This window comes from Mus musculus, chromosome 2 (genome assembly GCF_000001635.26).
Source record: "Mus musculus strain C57BL/6J chromosome 2, GRCm38.p6 C57BL/6J".
Taxonomy (NCBI): domain Eukaryota; kingdom Metazoa; phylum Chordata; class Mammalia; order Rodentia; family Muridae; genus Mus; species Mus musculus.
In genome coordinates, this window is record NC_000068.7 from 142,677,401 (window position 1) to 142,690,829 (window position 13,429).

Consider the following 13,429-nt stretch of genomic DNA (forward strand, 5'->3'; position numbering starts at 1 on the left):
TCCTAACAGGAAGGACCATCTGAGTTTCAAGTTGGGGTTTCCACGACAGTTACTCCCTCCAAGGCATCCTCTCGGTCTTTCCTCCCCAGAGGAATCACTTAACCTCCCCTCTGGTTCTTTAACATTTAGTTCACATCATGGCCAAAGTGCACATTCCAGATACTAATTGCATAATTAATGTTACACTAATTTATGCAATTAATGTCATAATTCTATTTTACAAAGATTCAAGTCTTCCAAGGCAGCAAACCACCTCCTTTTGGAAGTTTGCAGTACGTCCGAGACTCACATTATAAGAAACTTGTACACTGGGCATGCACAATTTATATGGAGTTATTTTGCTTTTGAAATCAGGCAAGAACTCAGGCTTTGCACAGCAGCTGGAAGGAAGAACAGCAACTGTTGAGCACCACCGTGGTTGCTCTGCTCTAGCGATTTGAGGTTATCTTACTCAAAGATTTCTCTGGATAATCACAATAGCAGGCCCTTTTAATTTTAACTACACTGAGAATATGGTGCATTCTCTGTAGATTTCTAGCACAAGTTGAAAGGGAGGTATCGAAAGACTTCAAAATTCTTTAGAAATTCCCTGATATATATATATATATATATATATCTGAACAGATGTTACAAACAAGGACAGGAAAGGCTCTGTCTGATCTAGTTAAGCCTTGTTCCTCTAGCAACATGTAAACAAGGTGGACACAATGACTATGTGGAATGACACTCATTAGCAACTGTCAGAAAGGAAGAAGGCCCATGTGACATGTGTGGCATCTCTGCAGAAACACAGTCAAAGCCCTTCTATGCTGATGACCGGAGGCTTTCTCAGCTAAGTTTAGGGAAAAATTGCAGAAATGCAAAATACAAATTGAAGCACCAGTTTGCTCTGAATTAAAACTGGGCATAGGGCAGAATTTTGAGCGTGAGGGGAAGGAGGAGCAGATCAGCAACACAGATCAGTCAGACTTAAGTCTGTCCGTTATTTCCTTTAGCACTCAGAAGGCGAGACGTCATGACTACACACTTTGAAGGAGCAAATCCATTACTTCTCTCTTGCTGAATGGTTCTGCTGATACGAATCCATCTTTCCTGGGCCATAAAATGATTAAGTGCAGCTTAAACACCATAAACATGTCCACGAGGCAGACTGCACTTGCATATCAACAATTCTCAACTGAGTGCTTCCCACAAATTTAGCTTATATACATATTTTGCAGGGTTAGAGATTGTCTATCTAAAGATGTCATCAGTAACATTCGCTGGAGTACAGCCATGTGTGTGTGAGGAGCAGCTGAACAGTTTGTCATCCAAAGACTTTAGCCCCATTTAAGTGGTCATTTGAAGGAATCCCTAATACACATATTAAACATAACTCTTAGACATGTTGTGAAGACCTTAGATACATTCCCAATGTGTGGGCATCTACAGTAGGGAACACTAATGTGTGGGGCTTCATTAACTTCTCAAACCACAGAACATGAGGCTCTAACACTTTCTAAGCTTCTGGTCAAGATGGCCCATGCAGCATGAGAAGAAGTCTCTGGAACCTGATTTATATTTAATTTTTTTTATAGCATCCTTTTTATATTACTACTTCTATTGATGTGATATAGTACATAATAAGGATTCTTAATGAATAGTATGCTTTATGAATAAACAAAAGTAGTCATTTTGGTTATCCTGTTCAGTAATTTCTCCCTCTGTTAGGTACTTGTAATTACAAGTATTTATATGTATTGAGGATGGAGCTTCATGGTAGATCATCTACATAGCATGTGAAGAGTCCTGGGTTACATTCCCAGAACAATAAACAAACAAACAAACAAAGAAGTATTAGGTGCTATTAACTATTTTATGCTGAAGGCAGAAAATAATAAATCCATGAAGGTGTCACTAACCCCAAGATAACAGAATCTAACTCACTAATTAAACTCAATGTCTTATGTAAAACATGAAATATATTCCGAAAGTATGGATCTGTACAGAAATATATATGAATATGTATGTATGTATGTGTATATATATATATATATATATATATATATATATATATATATGTATGTATATATGCATTAGGTTTAATTAAAATCTCTTCAGACAACTGCTGCATAAAGAACTTGCTAAAAGTGTTAACTGAAGCCTACAACCCTATTAAGTACAGAAATATCCTGTATTGAACACAATTGCTATTCCATTCTTCTTCATTCATATCTTCTTTATTCATCAGCATCACAAAATCACCAAAAAACTCCAATGTGTACTGATTTCCAGTGGGCACAAATGGCCCAAAGACACTGACTCTGCTGGTCATCTCTACTGTCGCCCTTGCTGGTCCCTTTCTACAGGATCACTTCACTCACCTTGGAGGACAGAGCTGGACTTGGGTCAGTTTTCCTGACCCCACAGACTAGCACCTACAAATTTCTGGCTCCCTCAGCCTTAGTGGTACCTATCATAATCATTTCCCATATTACAAAACCCATGCTATTTCCTTTCTCTGTTTGTAGTTAGAATGAAATACAGGCTATTTCAGCTTGGCACCATGACTCCACTTTGCAAATCCTTTCAAATTATATTTCCTGTGATGAGCATCTCAAATATTCTGGCATTGCAGTCCCCATAATCACTTTTCTATGATGACCTAGAATGACTGAAGTCATTCAAGAACAATTCCTACAGCATCATCTTTCCACTGTCTCTTAAAATGACACTGCTGATACTCAGTCCTGAGCCTTCAAAACTCTGCCTTCTGTATTGCCCATTCTTTCTCTTGCGTCCCTCTGGAAGGGAACCTCAAGCTTTACAGTATTCCTACTGCCTAGAATATCTCTCTCAAAGGAATAGCAATGCCAGTCCACCCTGACATCTTCCTGACTACCTTCCAGGAGCCCTGTATTTCTGTTGTTCAATTTCTATACCTATCTCTTTCCCAAACTTAGCTGCTGCTGTGTGGGTCCTTTTCATCTTTTCTGAACATCCATTTCTTAATGTATCCAGGCAGGGTGTGCATGTCTATGTATATTACAGAAACCACAGAGATATTTGTTAAATAGTAAGCGATTAATGGGTATAATTGTTTCTGTAGTTAATACACAGAGATTCTTTCCAATAAATTACGTTTGACTCTATTTCCTAGCTCCTTCTCTCTGAAGGCAGTAGAATGACCTGCATCTTTGCCTCTTCCGGCTTATCAACAAATCAACTGTGTAGAGTTTTTGGTAAGTAGGGGCATTGGAGGAGATAAGGAAGAGGGCAAAGGATTATAAAGTAAAGCAAGAAAATGTCATTTATCATATTTTGCCTGGAGAGAACACTGTACTGATTTTGAAAGGACACATGAATAAGTGACTTGGGGATTAGGATAAGAGCAGCTGAGTATAAGGCTCCAAAATGACACAGGAAGAATCCAAAGGTAATCTTACATGGCCTCTAAAAGGTGAATTTAGTTGATTTAGAGTACTTGGCCCCAAGTATCAGCTTAGAGATAAAAGCTATGCCAGTGGGCAGAGGCTGCTTTCCTTCACTTGGTGAAGGGCAGCAGTTATAGCTGGAAGGGAAACCTAGGACCCAGGACAGGCTGTGCTATGCTGGAACACACTGTCTGGTAGAGTGTTAAAGCCATTTCCTTGGCATACAGTGCAGCACTTCTCTGGCTTGCTCATGAACACTCATGCTCATGGGTTGTTCACTTATTTCTCCTCCTAGTGAGCCTAAAGAAGAGACCATCTCTGCACCCTGGCAGCCGTACAAGGAGAGAGATCTTGTCAGTGGGCATGCAGAAGCTCTGGAGGAAGAAACAAGTTGCCATGTATCTAGTTTCAGACTGCATAAGGAACTGAGCAGGCATAGCTCCCCACAGCCACAGGTCCTAGGAGCTGGCAGTCGAGACAACTGCTAAAGTCCCAGCTCAGGACACTTGAATGGAGAGGCTGGACCTCAGCAAAAGGGGTCTGGTCCCAAGACAGAGGACTCCAAGGCAATGTGCAAGCAAAAAGTAGTCTGAATCTAATCCTAGTATTGACAACATGGGTGGGAAGTACATGGAGCTTGGATAATAGAGATTCATGAAGCAGAGTCCCAGGCAAGCTTTAGATCTTTCTGTTTTTCCCATTCTCCAGGAAAATGCAAGAGGCCCTTCTCCAAAGATGTACTATGAACAGTACAGGAGGGTCTCAGAGCCTTGATTTGGTTTGAATCTGTGGTACCAGGAAAATGACTCTAGGGCTGTGTGATGAATTACCACCTATATTCTAGACAGCTATGAAGTGGTCCTAAAGCAAATGGCACTTTTTAGCTGGCCCAAACCCAGCCTTCTTGAATAACCAGGAATAATTGTTTCATGGTTTAATTTCAACATTTTCAAAATAGGAGCCAATATGCTTATTTCTGTATACTTGCCTTATCTGGTAGACTGAAGGTAAATTTGATAGAACGTATGAAGGCCCTGGAATTCAAACCCATGGTCATTCCCAACAAAGGCTCTGGTAGCACTCAACAAGTGCAGATGACAAATGGGGCGGATTTACTCTACTCTAAAATTACAGCAAAAGTCAAAAGTAATGGCCCCGGTATTATTTCGTTTAAACTAATCAGATATTGGGAGGCAAAGTGAGGAATATAAGTTATCAGCCATCACTACATACTGGAAATCAAAAGGCTATGGATGAGCACAGATGTAGCCCTGACTTCAGCCTAATGACATAACTAGTTCCAGAACTGAATTCTTTCAGGCCTCAACTTTTCATCTGTAAAATGGACTTTTGGGGCACCAATGAATGAAGGTGAATAAGGTGACGTTAGGAGCACAATGCTCAGGTCTCAGGCCTGACTGCCCCTCCCTCAGTCCTAAATGAGATGGGGGTGCCTTCATCAAACACCTCCACTCAAGGCTCGGGGATCTTCACAGACGAGGCAGGAAGACTGAATGAGCCAGAGGTGATGGCACCTACAAAGAAAGAGTAGTAAAACGTGCAGCAGGACCAATGGGCATAGGACTCTCCGTGGCAAAATGCACAGCATCTGCACAGATTCAAGTTAGTGGAGTGCCAGAACTCACTGAGTAGGGGACATGAACATGGGCTCCTGTCCCGACCAAGAAGTTCTTGGCATTGGTGCTTGCTGGTAAAGGGAAAACCTGCTTTCCTCAATGGAGCGCCATGAGCAAATCAGTTGTACTGCAGGGCAGGCCTCATGCCCAGGAACAGTTTTTATGTGGACTTCTTTACATTTTGATTCTTTCCCCTCTTACTAGTCTTTTTTTTTTCTTTTTTTTAAAATAGTTTGTTTTGAAAGAAAGAAAGAACACAACATTGGATGTGTAAGGAAGCAGGCGAGCTTAGGAAGAGTTGAGGAAGTGGGAAAGTCAAGATCAAAGGCATTGTGTGAAACAATTTTAATAAACAAAAGAAATATCTACCCCTTAAGAAATACCTTCTCTGATTTACTATTGAAAGAGGAGGGTTTCCACGAGAAGGAGTGGGGAGGAGGCATGGGATGTGGAACAGTTGGAGGGAGGGGGGCAATAAAATCTGGAGTGTAAATAAATAAATAAAAATTGAATCATTTAACAAATAATGTAGGAAGAGAAAAATCCTTAAAGCCATAAAATTAAGAGACATGGAAATGATGTTCTTAAAACAAACTGTTGGTGAGAGTGAAAATCAGGAGGGGTCTTGGGGTCCTGGAGGATGTGGCCATGTCTCTCCTGTCTCACACACTCAGTCTCATTTCTCTCCAGCCACCTCTGCATATTTACTCTGTGTGAACAAACACAGGGGTCCGAGCCAGGCAACACGAAAGAGGGCTGGCTTGTAATGAAACCTGCCTGGAAAGGGTAAAACATTGCTTTGTTGGTTTGCTTGTTTGTCTGTTTCCCTGATTTTTCCTCTTACTTGTTTCTTTATTTATTTTCAGAGTAAGAAAAAAAATTCTTCCAAAGGCAAGACAGTAATTAAGAAAACAGAATCATGGGGTGAATGTGACTCTTCGGGATCCGATATCATTTCCTTTGCTGCTATTTATGCAGGGAACCACATTGGATCTTGGCTCCAGATAGCCAGGGCATTGCAGCATTACATTTGTCTCAGCTCTGTTAGTCTACACAGAGAGAGATAATCTATCACATAACTAATAAACACAGGCCTAGATGCCAACACACCACTCTTTCTGAACATTTATATTCTATCAAGTTGGGAGCGAGTACTTCTGTAAGATATATGTGTGTGTGGTTTTTCTAATAGACTGGAATAGCTCTCATTTTTGTTCTGCCAAATAGAGAGATTTCTCTGACTCTAAATGTAATTACTACAACCCCTAAACTGGGCATTTCTTCAGAATTCCTGTCAGGTCTTCCTATCACCAAATCCTCAAGACTTGTTGGAGTTGTGACAAAAAACCATACTTTGAAAAGAATGCAAGACTCGGGCATGCACACGCTCATACACACATAACAGTAAATTCTGTAAGAAGGCAAGGACTTAGAAATTACTTTTATGTCTAAGACAATACTAAGGGTGTCCATCCACAACTTCTAAAAAGTACAGGAATTATTGACATTTAGAAGGTATATTAACACAAGAAAGGGAAACAGTACAGTTTACTGGATTTAGGTACCATGAGGAGTGTGGGACCTGAGCCTGCTTACCAGCTGTGTGGCCTTAAGCAAGTCGATCATGATTTATTCCTTTATGTAATACAACAAATACCCTCATTTTGGAACATTCTCTGTATTTGTTGAAATGTTTGGCAAAATGTTTGGGGTATAGAAATTTCTGGGATAGATGATTGCTTTCTTTTCTTCTTGAAGGAGCTATAAACTCAGTGGCATACAAAGACACAAGTTGGGGGAGGCCCGGTGTGTAATGACAACAGGGAACATGGAGTTAACCTTATTAACTGAGAACATTTGGCCACTATGACGGGTGATGCTCACCAGAAGGCTTAATCCCAGTGATGGAACAAGAGAAGCTCAGGAGATGCGTGAGGATCTCATACTTCAGAAGTGGGACTCAGGCATTGTAAGCCACTTGACAAGAGCTGTACTGCCACGGATGGTCTGCACAGCAGTGCTGGGCAACTCTCTAGAAGTCATGCTTTCGCTTGCCCATTGCTCTTATTGCTGCTTCTCATCTTCTCCCAAGCCACCAATCAGGAGACAGAAGAGAGTGAAGCAGGACTTTAAAGGCAACAGGAGAAGTCTGCTTCTATGGTAATTTTGTAAATAAACAAAGAAACAGCTGACTGGAAAGGTCTAGACATTTTTTTTTTTAATGTGCAGTTGTGGTGTGCAAGCAGAAAGAGTGAGTCAAAGAGCTGCACTGCATCATTTCTGTGAGAATGGGCAGGACCTGTGTACTGCTGAACAGTGAGAGGATGCCCAAGATGTCAGGAAGCTCCTCCAAGGAGATGAGAAGAAGAGCTTCTAGCAGCAGAAGGCTGAAGACTACCCAGGTCCTGGAATCATGGAGAGGCGTAGGCAGTAAGCCTAGAAATGCATTTCTACATGAACAAGAGCCGAGATAAAATGAAGCCAAGCTAACTTGTAGGTGCTGTAGACTGCCCAGCACCAAGGAACTTCTGTGTCCATGCACTAGAAGGAAGAACTGCTAACGTGTGAGATACTGCATCCTTGGACACAAGAGCCTCCATTCCTACACACTCTCCCTGAATGACTAAGAGAAAGACAGGTGCAATGTGAGGACTATCAGAGAGGCCTGGAGCTAGAGATACCCGTGGGCTGCTTTCGCTGAAGATTCTTTTTTGAGTGAGCATGTTTTGTTTTTTTTTAAGAGGGATTTATTTTTATTTATTATTTTTTTAATTAGGTATTTTCTTCATTTACATTTCCAATGCCATCCCAAAAGTCCCCCCATACCCTCTCCCCTCCCCTACCCATGGCCATCAGTGGAAAGAGAGGCCCATTGGTCTTGCAAACTTTATATGTACAGGGGAATGCCAGGGTCACTGAAGATTCTAACTTGAAAATATATCAGCACAAAAGGCTTTGGTTTGGTTTGGTTTTCCACCTCTGTGGTTCTGGGCTTCACTCTGCCGAGTTATCCCTATTAGCTGACTATTATTGGCTAGGTACCATCTGAGGTCTGGAGAATCAGGTCTGTCTAAGACCAACAAGGTCTAGACAGCTCCTCTCTCCAGGAGCCCAGAAATAGAAGGGATCATTAGATCTGGGGAAAAGCTGACCACGATGGGACATGGAAGCAGAGAGGATGGGTTGAGGAAGGAGAGTAGGAAGAATGGACAATTCAGCACAGGGCCATTCCAGAGAGAAGTGAGATGCTACCTTAAAGGAATACCTTTTTACAGGAACAGAAACCCAGCAGTGATAAAACCTACACCAGCATTGGCTCATTTCTTTGTCCGTTTACTGTGTTGACGTGTACATTAAAATACAAGGACTTTAAAATATCATTATTTCTATGACAAATGAGTATAACATCTTCTGTTAGCCTTAACCACAGATTTCCCTGGCTGGTGTTTTATATCATGCTGAAATGTAATTTTAATATTAAATTTCACTCACTCTGATCCTACCTAACTGGAAATGCAAGCATGATTCAGGGTAACTGATTTTCTCTATCAATCACTGAAGAGCTTTGAAAGAGCTTTGGGGTGACAGCTATAGTCTAGGGAGCGGCATTCCTGAAGCAGCTATGATTTAGAGTAAGTAGGGATCTTACTGATACTTCTGATCAGTGAGTGACGCTCGACTCAGGCTGGCCAACCTTCAGCCTCCTGCCTCTCTGTGACACCTGCCAGCCAGAGATTGTCTTTATTTACCTGAGGGTATAGGGGACTTTCAGGAAAGCATTTGAAATGTAAATGAAGAAAATACCTAATAAAAAATTGGAAAAAAAAAAAAAAAGATCCAGTCTCAGGAGGCTGCACGTTTAGGACTCCTTGGAAGGGCAACTCCAAAGAAACAGACCCAACACACTGACTCAGAGTTCCTAGGCAGGTACCCTCCATAATTAGTAAGTAATGCGTGTAGGGTACACCACGGAGAGGACAACTTCATTCATTCTCAGGAATGAACAGGAAGGCAAGCATCAATAGAGAAGAAGGAATACACAAACCAACGATGTTCACACAGTGAGATGCTTCCCAAAGCATGCCCTGTCAAAGCAGCCAGACCTAGAAGGCTCATGGGGCCCCTCCTACAGCTTGTGCTTCTTGCTACATGTATGTGAAGCCTTCACAAAGTGGTATGAAGAAGTTAAATGAGCCCAAAACCCAAAAGTAGCTAGTTACTGAATCTCGGACCTTTCCCCCAAATAAGTGTGGTTTGGTCCTCCCAAATAAAGGAGGTATAAAATAGCTCTTTTGAATTAAATCAATCCTAGTTTAATGAAAAGCTCTATTCTCATTTTAACAACCAATGCTGGAAACTGCCTTGAGACACAGAGGAACTGAGATGAGGAGCACCTGGGCACCCCTAACCTTCAATGTACCCCAGTATACCCTTCACTACATCACTACAGGACTTTAAAAGACTATCAAATTCTAGCCAACAAAGGGTAGGCTGAGACTGACTAGAGGCCGAAGGGAAGAGGAAGGTAAAGAGGAGGATGCTCAGAGCCATACCATGCCTGGCTCAAGCACCCACACACCTAAGCTCATATGCTGTCCTCCCCAGATGCACAGGATGTGGACAGGACACAGTGACTCTCTTTTACAATTGCCATCTTCTCAGGCATTCAGGTTGGCACTTGTAGTGGATAGGCCTTGGGTATTAGCACATCTCTGAAGTCCCTAAGTCAAATAGCCAGTGACTAGCAGCAAGACATAGCCCACAGCAGAAGGATCAAGCCCCTGAGAGCTTGTCATGCACACGCAGCCCCAAGGGCCTTAAGTACCATTGCAAAATAGAGGAGGAAATGAAAACAAACTCTGAAAAAGAATCAGTAATGGTTGCTCTAAAATGAAAACCAAAATATTATAAAATATCTATGCACACAAACACCAATTTTTCTTATAAAAGCCTAAAACTAAAAAGAATTGTCCTTTATCAAAATCAAATCAATAATCTTTGACTTATTAAAACTACTTGGCTCACCAAAATAATTTATAGTAGCACAATATCATCAGATAAGACATTATACTAGATAATATGGCATATGCATGACATATTCAAATAACTTATCAAAGTTGGGAAATTTGAAAAACTTCTAAATAGTAACAAAACCTTCAATGTACAGTTTTATAAAGAAAAACTCAAAATATATTTTCAAAACTGTGAATGATAGTTACATTATTTTTCTCTCATAGGCACCCACAGAATTATTAAGAGGCTTCCAATAAAGGACATCTCCAAAACAGCTGTGATTATGGTCAAATAGTGGTGACTGGTGGATTTATTTTCTGTACATTTTCTTCATCTATTAGGATACTGCAGGGAACACCCAATCACAAAGAAAACATTCCAAACCCCAAGTCTCATAAAGACATAGCTGCACATGAAGAGTCACGGAGGGCTCCAAAGCGAATCCTGGGTATTCCCTACGCCTGCCTGTTTCCATTTCATTTTAGTAACAAGTACACATAGCACTTAGGAAGCATCAGACATGGAAGGAGGCTATAAATTATCAATGCAAGGCCATCTACTCATAACAATCCAGTCAGATGGCTTTTATTGTCCACATTACACAGATAATGGAGCCTGAGGTTACAAAATCCCAGATTACGTGGACCAGCTAGGACAGTGACACATCAGGGTTACCCTGGTACTGGTGTTCTTGCCTGCAGCTTGCTTTATTTGGAGAGGGGCAGCAGAATCACGGACTTTCTAGTACTAGGTCCTTTGCAACAGTGTCCTCACCAGACTGTCGGTGAAAGCGTCAAGAGACCTTTCTAACAAAGAATCCTCCAAGCAGGCCAACATGCTCAGTACTGGTGTGCCTACTTCAAGTACCTACTTCAAGTACTTCAAGGCACAACTAGTGCTAGGTGTAAGCACTGGCCTTGGTATGCAACAGGAAGAAAGAAAGAAAGAAAGAAAGAAAGAAAGAAAGAAAGAAAGAAAGAAAGAAAAGGAGGGGAGGGGAGGGGAGGGGAGGGGAGGGGAGGGGAGGGGAGGGGAGGGGAGGGGAGGGGAGGGGAGGGGAGGGGAGGGGGGAGGGGGGAGGGGAGGGGAGGGGAGGGGAGGGGAGGGGAGGGGAGGGGAGGGGGGAAGAGAAGAGAAGAGAAGAGAAGAGAAGAGAGGAGGAGGGAAGGAAGGAGGGAGGGAGAAAGGGATGAGAAAAAAAGAAAAAAAAAACCAGACCTCCTGGGATTTGAAGTTCATGTATTGAAATGAAGTACAGACCGTGAGAATCCCGGCGTGGTCCTCTGCTTTTGATCTGTCTAACTTTATCTGGCAGGAGCATCCTCACAGCTTTGATCACAGCTGAAAATTAACTGGGCTACTGTCTACTGATAACTTTTATCTCAATTAACCCACTTACTTAAAAAGCAGTCTTCTTTATTAAAGTTGTATTACATGGAGTCAATAAATAGCTAAACTTCATTAATGTGCTCATCAGTAAAGTAAAGTGTGGACATAGGCCAACTAAAAGCACTGTGTGTTTTCACTTTTGTAACATGTAGACTCGGTGAATTCTAATTCTGGGCCAGGAAAAGCCAAAATATGGAAATACAAAGAATCTTATAGTTATTTTTATATTTGTATATGACATTATGCATGTTAACAAAAGAGAACATTATATAGTCTCACAAACATATACAATATGGAATGGTAGAAGAAACGAAGAGGACTGGAGCAGGAATTGGGTGTTACTGGTTTAGGGTAGTGAGAAGCAATAGCACAAAGACATATATTAGCACTGTCGAACAACTCTACAAAAGCCAGTCGGTAAAGCTCAAAACCACTGCCCTGCCTGCACAATACTTTCCCACCTAAGCCTCAGACATATAAATCATGCCCACTTTTTTTATGTAAAGAAAAACTCAGTATGCAAAAATAAGCATCTAAAATCAGAGGACATGATTCTCTGTGTCCCCGAAAGGAGGAACGTCCCAGAGCACAGGGGCCTCCCTGAGGTGCCTCAGGGGCTCGGCAGGAGGCAAGGCTCCTCTGTCCCCTCTTGCCCACCTGCTTCCTCCCTCAGGAGTTCCTGGTTTGCAGGAGTTGCAGGAGCTCCTCATCATCAGACTTTCTCTGGATTGGCACGCTTCTCTTAGATCGTGACCTTTGGAGATCACTGAGTGCTGGTTTCCCTCATTTTGCCAAGGACCCAAAACTGAGTAGGTTATTAAGCAAACTGCAACAGAATCAAAGTCTATTGATCTCAGAGTCCAAATTCCCAGGTCAGGGTTTGTCTGAACCAAACTGCTTGCAAGGCCACTCATATGCATCCATAGGCCAATACTGCAGTGGACTTTATTACATTAATATCATTGTCCATCCTTGAATAAAGAAATGTGATTAATCATTAATTCACTGAGGAGAAGGGAATAGAAGCCAGAAACATTTAACTAAGTGTATGAGTCAATGGAAATAAATTTAAAAATAAGATGAAGTCATTATTTTGGAAAGCTCATCTCTTCCTTAAAAGTCATATAAATAAAATAATACCTAAAACAGACTAAGAAAGCATCTAATTAATAGCTTATACACATGTACACACAAACACACACACACACACACACACACACACTACAGCAGTAGTGACAACAGTGACAGTTATGATAATTTATTATTTATTACATGCTAGCCACCTAAGACTTTACACAAAATAAAATTCTTACAAATATATATTATTACTGTTCTTATAGATGAGAAAATTTGGGCCTAAGCCCACAGGTGGGTTTATCAACTGATCTGTTTGTCCCGGGGTTTGTGCAAGCGTGCGTGTGCATGTGCACGTGTGTGTGCTCATACAATGAGTGAAGGTGCTAGGACCCTGGCTGGGATGATGTCCTCTGCCCCACCAGCAGGGTGATTGATGTCTTTCTGCCTCCTGACACGAACCCATCTTTGTAGGTGCCCTCCCCTACCATGTGCCACAGTCTAAAGATTCACATATTAGATTAAAGGAGTAAATGTCTTACACAATAACGTTCATAAGAAATTTCATATTCTTTTCCAAAAACAGCAAGAAAGCACCAGCACACAGTCTTCAGGTTCTGTTCTTCTAGAAGGATGACGAAGGAACACTTACCTTCACTTCAAACTCGAAGTGCTCGTCCTTCCCTTGGCCACACAGGACATAGCGAGGAATACTAATCTTAATGGGGTCCTTCAGGTCGTCTCGATTTGTTCCCAAAGAGCGAGAATACATCCGCTATCAAAGGCGCATTGGACAAGGAGAACAAAGAGAATGTAACATCACTGTGCTGTGGTGAGAACCTTGCTTGCGAGAAGAGACAATATGCGTCTCAAGTAGAGAAAAGAGCACCAAACCAGTAGAGT

At 41.7% G+C, this 13,429-nt stretch overlaps 1 protein-coding gene across 4 annotated transcripts in view; it reads right to left on the minus strand.

Moving 5' to 3' along the window:
• Kif16b (kinesin family member 16B) overlaps nt 1-13,429 on the minus strand; it is a 283,270-nt gene that overhangs the window by 59,061 nt on the left and 210,780 nt on the right. For 3 of the 4 annotated variants that reach the window (XM_006498819.4, NM_001081133.2, NM_001355123.1), the window contains one exon: nt 13,179-13,301. The exons of the other annotated variant lie outside the window; for it this stretch is intronic. In XM_006498819.4, the coding sequence (XP_006498882.1) occupies nt 13,179-13,301 (123 nt within the window). The remainder of the gene's footprint in view (nt 1-13,178; nt 13,302-13,429) is intronic. 4 annotated transcript variants of the gene reach the window in all.